Source organism: Orycteropus afer, unplaced genomic scaffold (assembly GCF_000298275.1).
Source record: "Orycteropus afer afer isolate SDZICR_OR568_19922 unplaced genomic scaffold, OryAfe1.0 scaffold00206, whole genome shotgun sequence".
Taxonomy (NCBI): domain Eukaryota; kingdom Metazoa; phylum Chordata; class Mammalia; order Tubulidentata; family Orycteropodidae; genus Orycteropus; species Orycteropus afer.
This window is the reverse complement of record NW_006921793.1, coordinates 1,669,409-1,680,030: the sequence shown is the minus strand read 5'-3', so window position 1 is coordinate 1,680,030 and position 10,622 is coordinate 1,669,409. Positions and strand designations below refer to the sequence as shown.

Genomic DNA, 10,622 nt, shown 5'->3' with positions numbered 1-10,622 from the left:
AACGTTCTTTATTTTTCAAATATTTAAATTTCAAAAATTCTTTTCACCATCTTATTTCTCTTAAGATATTGACTGTTTTCTTTATTCAGTCTTATATTCCTTCTAGTGTAGTCTTCATTTCTGAAATGATTTTTTTTTTTCTTTTCTCATTCTGTCCCGAGTTTTCTCACCTCATTTCTGAGGTCTTCTAATGCTGACTATGTTATTTCATGTTTTGTATTGTTATCTTAATGTATTTTAGCCTGTTTTGAAACAGTAAGCACAGTTTTGATCTGTTATATTGGCATGTCTTTCTGTGGATATTACTTTGTTCCTTATTTTTCCTTGCAATAACGTTGGATTTTACCTTGGTGTATTCTTTTGCTCATTTTAATGTGAAATTAGTGTTCTTCTATATTGTTTTTTAAAATGCTATATATTTTTAAAAATCATTGACATTTATCGAAGGAGTTCAAATATTTGAACAGAGATGTCAAGATAAACTTTATTTTGAGGTCTTCAAAATATGAGTTAATCTCATAATACCCCCATTATTATTTTTGATGATCATATTATTACCATCATATTCAGTGAGTATCCTTTTTTATCTTCTATTCTGTGCTTTGGACATAACTATATTAATTTTGAAAACTTTGTTCATGTGATGTGTGCTAACTTTGCACCAAACCTGGGTCTGGCCTTTTCTGTGGGGAAATTTTATTTTCTTTCAGTAGAGAATGGTGTTAGAAACCAAAACCTGGGCTCTTTAGGTAGTCATAAGTATTACCATGGCTCACTGTATGTAATACAGTATATGTACTTTAATATATTGGCTCAAATGCTTAGATTTGAGTTGTTTTTCTATATAAATAATTAATAAGTATATGTGTAGATTTTTCTTTTTATGAAATTGTGACTTCATGTCAAACTCTGTAATATATTTTGTGAAAATTTAAACTTTTATTTCTCCACAGGCAGCAGAAGATGTCATTTTCATTGGACCTGACACACATGCTATACAAGCCATGGGTGACAAGATTGAAAGCAAATTGTTAGCTAAGAAAGCAAAGGTCAATACAATCCCTGGCTTTGATGGGGTAGTCAAGGTGAGGAACTAATTTTACTATGATCTTTATACTATGTGACTTCAAGTGAAACATTTTGTTGAAAGTGTAAGATAAAATACGATTATTATTATTATTATTATTTTTTAAGATACATGTGTAGGCTAACACAATCAATATTGCTTATACTTGGGTTATTTTAAATAGCATAAGTTTTAAAAAATGAGAAGCCACTTTAGCATTTTATTTAATGATTTAGTATTAACTCATATTTTTTTAGGAAACAACCTGGTATTTTAAAAACGTGCTCTCAGATTTCTGAATTTCCCTTTAATGTCAATGTATATTTAGTGTTTTAAACATGATGTTCACCATATTTTCACATTGACTGTTTCTTCATATGCATACCTATAGAGTACATTCATGTCTCTGTTGAAAAGTGCCATGGCTATGGATGACTGTGGGTCCAAATATGAAACCCTTAACTAGCAAGTGGCTTCTACATCGTAAGGCTTCTGAGAAAGAAATAATAGAAATTGAAGTGTCTTTACCATCTACCCCTTACCCCCCACCCCCCTGCCCTGGAAAAATCATTCATTTTGATCGTTCAAAGAAAATCCCTATGTAAGAATTTGGGAACTCTGGTGGTGTAGTGCCTAAGTCATTTGACCACTAATCAGAAGGCTGGAAGTTCAAACCCACCAGCCGCTCCTCAGAAGGGAGATTAGGCAACCTACTTCTATAGAAATATCGCCTCAGAAACCCAAGGAGGGGTTGCTATGAGTTGGAAATAACTCAGCAGCAGTAAGTTTGGGTTTTGGTTTGGTGTGTAAACATTTAAACTTGTGATTTGAGTTAGAATATAAGAACTGTTCATATCAGTGTTTTTTAGGAAGCATTACTGTTGAACTAATAGGGGGCAAAGTTATGATAACGTCTAAGCTATAATCAAACTCCTTGAGGGAGTGAATTGCTGGACCTGTGGCCTCAGGACCATGATCATGGACATCAAGCTCTCTTAACACAGCGTAGTACACAAAACATTATTTTACATCCTACTTTAGTGAATAGGACTGGGGTCTTAAAAGCTTGAAAGCAGCCATCGAAGATGTAATTATTGGTGTCTCCTCATCTGGAGCAAAGAAGAGTAAAAACAAAAAAAACAAATATTCATGGAAACAGCTCAAAGGAGTAATAGATTGTCAGCCTATATGACCCTGAGACCAGAAGTACTAGATGGTGCCTATCTACCAATGCCAACCACTTGGTGGAAAGGTATCATAATTGGAGATCCTAGATAGAGTGGGAGAAAAATGTAGAACAAAACTAAAATCATCAACAAACAAACAGGCTTACTGGTCTGATGGAGGCTGGTAATCCCCTAGAAACTATGGCTTCTGCTCACCCTTTGGGCCTGGATTGAACTCATTCCCATGGCTTAACTTTCAGCCAAACCAGTAGACAGGCCTACAAAGTAAACAGTTACACCAGGAAGGTACACACGATAGGATAACCAAGAATGGGAAACCACAAGGCCAGCATTTATGCAGGGAGGAGGTCAGTAGACAGGAATGCGTAGTAAAGGACATAGGGAAAAGGTAACCACAGGGAGGCAGTGGGAAGAGAGTTGTTTACATTGTGGGGATTGCAATCAGTGTCATGAAACAAAATCTATATGAACTGTTGAATGGATAATGAAATTGCTCTGTAAATTTTCAACCAAATCACAAGAAAAAGTTAAAAATAAATAAGTTACTGTTGGTATTATGGACAGTTCTTCATTGTGCAGGATTATTTCATGCATTATGGGGTAGTTAGCAACTTTGGTCCCTGGTTAGTAAATATCCTCAGCTTCTTGCCCAGGGTCTATATTTATTTTTGTCTATATTTATCCAGTTTTCTTTTTTCTTCTCTTTTGTTACAAGAAAGAGGTGATTCACATACTTTCTCAACCCAAGTCCTTCCTTTATGTTCTGAATGTATCTCTTACATCCTTCAGAGGCTATAGTCTTTAGTGTTAATATTTTCTTTCATTTGTGTCTTAAGCTCATTTTTAGTTCCTTTCCATTACGCATATCCATTGAAAATATCCAGTGAATCAACAAATTTATTGATCACTGTGCTAGGTAGGAGAGATGTGCTAGTGAGGAGAGAGGATCCGTGTTGTCATGGTGCTTAAAAGTTTAGTGGAAAAGAAATATGTGTGTCTCCCATCAGTAAAGAAAGATAACACCTTACCACCTTCTCACTGCCAACGTGTTTTTCTCTTTTTGTTTATAGCCAAATGTCTTAGAAGAATTAGTCGTATTCACTTTCATTTCCATACCTTGAACTTAATCTTTTATGTCTTGCATCTTAGTTTCTTTCCTCTTTTCTCTGGAAATTTCTCTTGGGAAGACTTCATCAACCTCCATTTCACTAAATTCCATATGTAACTTTTAAAAAAAAATTTTTATTGTGATTTCGGTGAAAGTTTACAGAGCAAATTCACTTTCCATACAGCAGCTCATATACACTTTTGTCTCATGACATTGGCTACAATTTACTACAGTGCAGCAGCTCCCCTTTCACTTCCTTTCCATGGTTACTTCTTCCCTGTGTCCTTCCCTCCATGCACTCCTGCCCCCTGAGCTGTCTCCCTGTGCATACACAGCCCTTCTATTCCCCCATGATTGGTGTTTCCAAGGAGTGCATCTACCTAATATAAATGTTCAGCTCATTTCCCTGTTTTTTGTTTGGCTGGAAACCACAGGAGTGAGTTCAGTTCCAGGCCTGAAGAGGAACTAGGGGCCATAGTCTCAGGGTTTCCCCCAGCTACATTTATGATTTTGAGTTTTGTTCCACATTGTTCTTCCACTATATCCAAGATCTCCTACATAGATCCCTTCCAAATGGTTGACATAGTAGTCAAGTACCGTCTAGTTCTTCTTGTCTCACAGTCATAAAGACTGAAGATCATATGGTATACCAGTCGCTGGGACTAATTGTTTCCATGTATCTTTGGTTTTCTTTATTCTTTGCTCTGGACTATAGAGACCCATTGTTTCATCTAGATGGCCACTTGCAAGCTTTTAAGATCCCAGTCACTACTGGCCAAAGTAGGATGTAGAACAATGTTTTTGTATAGTATGTTATGCCAATTGAGCTTGATTTCCCCTGATACTATGGTCCCGAGCCCACAGGTCCAACTGCTTGCTCCTTTGGGGTAGCTGGCTGTGGCCAAAAAGTGACTGCAACCATTCCCCTTATCAACTCTACTATATATCTTGAAATTCTTACAGAACATACAAATATACTTGTAGAAACATTATCTGCCATCCCTACACATGGTCATGGGCACACTCCCCCCTGCATAGACATACTTAATAGTTCACCCTGTCCACTCGTATATCAGTGATACACCCATGTATCAATGTTTGCCTTCACTGACAGTGCAGTACTGCATGTGTGAAAGGGTTCATCTTTGTTGTCTGTACCTCCCGTGCACCTCTCTATGTCTTCCTCTTCCTCAATGCCACCGTGTTGATCACTCACATTTGGTACATTGCCCTTCTCTTTACCCAAATCAATATTTGTCCCTACCTATCTAACAGTGTTCCCTCCCGACCCTTCCCATACCTGGTAACCAACAAAGAAAATTTCCTTCCATATGTAAACCTTCCCTTCACTTTTTGTAATAATGTACTAATACAATATTTGTCCTTCTGTGATTGACGCATTTCACTCAGCATAATGTTCTCAACGTTCATCCATGTTATGTGGTGTTTTGCAGATTCTATGTAATTTTTTAGGGTTGCATAGTATACCACTGTGTGTATGTATCATAGTTTAGTTATCCATTCTTCTGTTGATGGACACCAATGCTGTTTCCATCGTTTTGCTGTTGTAAATATTGCTGTGATGAATATGAGCGTGCATGTATCTGTTCTCGTCCTGGCTCTCACTTCTTTATACCTAGTAATGCAATGGCTGGGTCAAATGATATTTCTAATTCTAACTTTTTAAGGAATCTCCATACTGCTTTCCACAGTGATTGTATCATTTTACAGTTCCACTAGCAGTGTATGAGAGCCCCAATCTCTCCGCATACTCGTCCATGTTTGTTATTTTCTGTCTTGTTGAACTTTGCTATCAGTATTGGGGCAAGATGGTATCTCATTGTTGTTTTGATTTGTGTCTCTCTAATGGCTAGTAATCCTGAGCATTTCTTCATATGTTTGTTAAGTACCTGAATATCCTCTTTGGTGACATGTCTAGTCACATCTTCTGCCCATTTTTTAATTGGATTATTTGTCTTTTTGTTGTCAGATATGTCATTGTTGAATATTTTTCCCCAATGTGTAGGTTCTGTATTAACTCTTTTGGGGAAGTCATTGGAAACACATGAAAATTTAATTTTTAGAAGGTCCCATTCATCTAGTTTATCTTCTGCTGTTTGTATGTTTTGGGTTATGCTTGATAGGCTATTTATGCCCCCTAAATTTGCCCCTATTTTTTCTTTGAGGAACTTTATAGTTTTAGGTTTCACCTTTAAATCTTTGATCTATCTTCAGTTAGTTTTTATGTATGGTGTGAGGTACAGATCTTGTTTCATTTTTCTGCAAATGGATATCTAGTTATGCCCACACTATTTGATAAACAGACAATCTCTTCCCCTTTTCATGGATTTCGGCCTTTTGTCAAAGATCAGCTGACTATAGGTCAATGGATCTATTTCTGGTTTCTCAATTCTATTCCATTGGTCTATGTGTCTGTTGTTGTACCAAACCAGGCAGTTTTGACTACTATTGTTTTATAGTAGGTTTTAAGATCTGGGAGTGTGAGACTTCCTAATTTCTTCTTCTTGTTCAATAAGGCTTTGCTTATCTGATGTCTCTTTCCTTTCCATATAAAGTTAGTGAATGGTTTTTCCATATCCTGAAGGAATGCTGATGGGATCTGGTTTGGGATTGCATTGAATGTATAGATTGCTTTGGGTAGAATTGACATTTTTACAATGTTCAGTCTTCCTATCCATGACCACAGTATATTCTTTCATTTATGTAGATGTCTCACGGTTTCTTGAAGTAGTCTTTTAGAATTTTCTTTTTACAGGTCTTTTGTGTCCCTGGTAAGATTTATTTCCAAGTATTTTATTTTTTTGGTAGCTATTGTATATGGTATTGATTTCCTTATTTCGTTTTCAGCAATCTATTTGCTGGTGTAGAGGAATCTTAACTGTTTTTTGGATGTTGATCTTGTATTCTGCCACTATGATAAATCTCTCAATTAGTTCCAGTAGATTTTTTACGGAGTCCCTGGGTTTTCTAGGTATAGAATCGTATCATCAGCAAATAGGGATAGTTTGACTTCTTCCTTAGCAGTTTGGTTGCCTTTGCTTTCCCTTTCTTGCCTTATTGTCCTGGCTAGGACGTGCAATACGGGGTTGAATAGAAGTGATGATAGAGGGCATCCTTGTCTGGTTCCTGTGTGCAAGGGGAATGGTTTCAGTTTCACTCTATTGAGAATAATGTTGTCTGTTAGTTTTGCATATATGCTCTTTATTATGTTGAGGAAATGTCCCTTCTTTTCTAATTTAGTGAGAGTTTTAATCTGCAATGCACATTGGATTTTATTAAATGCCTTTTCTGCATCTATTGATAGATCATGTTGTTGTTTACCTTTGTGTGGTGGGTGACGTTGATTGTTTTTCTAATGTTGAACCATCCTTGCATACCTGTCATGAACCCCACTTGGTCAGGATGGATTATTTTTTTGATATGCTATTGGAGTCTTATGGCTAGGCTTTTGTTGAAGATTTTTGCATCTGTATAATCATAAGGGATATTGGTCTGTACTTCCCCTTTTTAGTGATGTCTTTGCCTGGTTTTGGGATCAAGGTTATACTTGCTTCATAAAATGAATTTGGGAGGGTTCCATCCTTTTCTCTGTTTTGGAATAGTTTGAGTAGGATTGGTGTCAGTTCCTCTCTGAATGTTTGGTAGAATTCTCTGGTGAAACCATCTGGCAAGGACTTTTTTTGTTGGTAATTTTTTAATGACCTGCTCAATTTCTTCTTTTGTTATGGGTCTGTTCAACTTTTCCACCACAGTGTATGATTTAGGTAAGTAGTGTGTTTTTATAAATCTATTCATTTCTTTTTCTTTCTTTTCTTCTTTAATGCATTTTATTGAAATAAAATTCATGTACAGTGAAAAACACAAATACACAAAACTAAAGTTATATTGGTCAATGCATTTTTTTTTTTTTTTTGGAGTGTTCCCTCTCCAGCCCTCCCATCCCAAGCAACAAAGAAAGAAAGTTTCCTTGACCCTCCAAAATAATGAACTAATGCTATGTTTGTCCTTCTGTGATTGACTTCGTTCATTCAGCATAATATCCTCCAAGTTCATCCATGTTATGCAGTGTTTTGCAGACTCGACTCTATTTTTTTAGTGCTGTATAGCATTCCATTGTGTATATGTACCATAGTTTGGTCATCCACTCTTCCATTGATAGGCACATAGGTTTTTTCTATCTTTCTGCTATTATAAATAGTGCTGTGATGATGAACATGGATGTGCATGTATCTGTTCCTGTCCTAGCTCTTACCTCTTTAGGATATATAGTAGTAATGGGCTTGCTGGATCAAATGGTGTCTCCAATTCCAGCTTTCTAAGGAATTGCCATACTGCTTTCCCCAGTGGTTGTATCACTTCACAGTGCCACTAGCAGTATATGAGAGTCCCAGTCTCTCTACATCCCTACATGCATTTGTTATTTTCTGTCTCGTTGAACCTTGCCATCAGTGCTGGCGTGAGATGGTATCTCACTGTTATTTTGATTTGCATCTCTCTGATGGCCAGTGACCATGAGCATCTCTTCATGTATTTGCTGGCCACCTGAATATTCTCCTTGGTCAAGTGTCTATTCATGTCTTCTGCCCATTTTTCAATTGGATTGTTAATTCCTTTGCTGCTGATGCATTGGTGTTTTCTGTAAATGTTAAAGCTAAGTCCCTTGCCAGACGTGTAATTATGGGAGAATATGCATTTGTTGCTGTCATTTTTATTAGGTGCTTTTTCATGGTGTCAATTTCTTTGTTCCATGTAATTTTCTATGCTGAGTTCTTTCTGTTTATGAGTCATGTTATCATTTTCTTTGTTGCTATTGTTTTAGTGTTTGCTGAACAGTTGTGCTGGTCCTCTTTTTATTTTGGTGTGAAGGTTTATCATTTTTCTTTGAGGTTACCCTGTGATTTATCGTTTTCTTTCCAAGTTTAGAACAGTCCATTCTATCTTGTAGTTGTCTTGACTTCCCTACCATCTAGAAGTTCTGTAATGGCACAGTCTTTTTTCCCTCTTTTTCGTTTGTAGTTGTCCTCCTCTGTCAATTGATGTCTCTGGTTCCCTCTTTTTAATCTTGTAGGCTTAATTACTTTGGACACTTCCATAGCTGGGTGGGCTTCTAGGATATGTCATCATGTGTGTTAATGGTCATTTGTTGTTGGCTGTTGTTGCTTCTCTATCCAAAGGGCTCCCTTTAGCATCTCTTGTAAGGTTGGTCTGGTTTTAACAAATGCCCTAAATTTCTGCTTATCTGGAAATATCCTAATTCCACCATTGTATTTGAGGGACAGTTTTGCTGGGTACATAATTCTTGGTTGGAAATTTTTCTCTTTCGGTGTTTTATACATACCATCCCATTGTCGTCTTGCTTGCTTGGTTGCTGCCAAGAAATCTGAGCTTAGTCTTATTGGTTGCTCCTTGTAGGTAACTTTTCATTTTTCCCCTGCTGTTTTGAGGATCCTTTCTTTGTCTTTGGTTTTGGTGAGTTTGATAGTGATATGTGTTGCTGATTTTCTTTTGGGGTCTATTCTGTTTGGGTTTATTGGACTTCTTTTATGGATATATTCTCATCTTTTATCATACCAGGAAAATTCTCTTTCAACAAATCTTTGATAATCTTTTTCTGTGGTTTTATTTGTCTCTTCCTGTTCTGGAATTCCAATTACATGTCAGTTACTCCTTTTGATAGTATCCTACATGAACCTTCGGCTTTCTTCATTTTGTTTTGATCTTTTTTTCTGATTGATCACTTTCTAAAGAAATATGAGTTGCTTGTGTTCAAGCTCACTAATTCTGTCTTCCATTGATTCAGTTCTGCTCCTTTGCCTGTTCAATGTCTTACCTATTTCTGAAAATTTAATATTAATCTTCTGGATTTCTATCTGTAGATTTTGTATCATTTCTAATTTTTCATTTTGTTGTTGTATTGTCTTTTGAAATTGTTCTAGGGTTTTCTCCGTGTTTTCTTCCATTTTGTCAGTGTTTTCCTTGATCTGTCTCTTAATCCATTGAAGGTATCTAAATATAATTCTTTTGAATTTCTTATCAGGGAGTTCCAATGCTGCATCTTCCTCAGGGATGTGTTTTGGGTCTGTATCCTAGTCCCTTGTGTCTTTTGCTTTACTTCCTTCTTTGTGTGGACTGTGATGCTCTGTTGTCTCTGAGGCATTGTGACATTTTTGTGTTTATATTTATTTGGTTATTGTATGTTGGAGTGACTTGCCCACGATTTCCATTTTCTTTGTTTTGTGTGTATATTATCTACGTAAACAGGTTACTGTGCTGTGCTCCTCTATTCCCTAGTTGACAGCTTACCACCTGTCTCCTTTACTGTTGTCAGCCTGTCATATGTCCCTGCTGACCTTATCAAACAGATTCTATTCTTAGGTCCCTGGAATCCAAGTAAGAATGCTTTCACTTTAAAATCTAAGATGACTGTCACTTGTAAAGATTCAAATTGGCTGCGCTGTCAGTCACTTTAAATATCCAAAATGGCCACTGCTTGTAAACATTCAAAATGGTTGCACCTTCATTTACTTTAAATATCCAAATTGGCTGCCACTCATAAACATTCAAAATGGCTGCCCCCATGGTCACTTTAAATATCTAAAATGGCTGCCGTGGGTAAACAATCAAAGTGGCTGTGTCCTCCGGACAGGGAAAGTCCGCAGTTCAGGTTGTCTCCTTCCTTGCTGTTTTCCTTCCTAATCATAGGCCACCAGCACAGTCATCCCTGCAGCCCTTGGTGACCACGACTGATCTTTAGATCAATTCTCAGGACACAAGACCACTTGGAAATATTCAGGTTGTTGGTCCTGTCAGAGTATCAGGTAATCCGCAGCTCTGATTGTCTCGGTATTCGTTGTTTTCGTTCAGGTTTTCCATTAATTGGTGCCTAATCCACTTCTGTATACTTCCTTTAAAAGTTTAGGGCTCCAAGATTATCTTTTGTATCTCTGTCAATTGGTTTCTCTTTTCTTTATTGAAGTCTGTTCTTTATAGAATCTTTATACTATCCTTTTTATTTCATTTGGTTCTGTGGTGATGTCACCATTATGTTTCTCATTCATATTATTTGTATTCTCTCCCTATGTTCCTTTGTTAAATTTGCCTGTGGTTTGTCGATTTTATTAATCTTTTCAAAAAACCAACTTCTAGTTTTGTTGATTTTTTCTATTGTCTTTCTATTTTCTGTTTCATTTATTTTTGCTTGAATCTATTTTATTTCCTTTTTTTCTGGTGACTGTATGCT

At 36.6% G+C, this 10,622-nt stretch overlaps 1 protein-coding gene across 1 annotated transcript in view; it reads left to right on the top strand.

Annotated features, from left to right (window-relative positions):
- The window catches only part of PCCA (propionyl-CoA carboxylase subunit alpha), a 785,038-nt gene that overhangs the window by 258,013 nt on the left and 516,403 nt on the right, over nt 1–10,622 (top strand). The window contains exon 6 of the mRNA XM_007948152.2: nt 954–1,085. Within this exon, the coding sequence (XP_007946343.1) occupies nt 954–1,085 (132 nt within the window). The remainder of the gene's footprint in view (nt 1–953; nt 1,086–10,622) is intronic.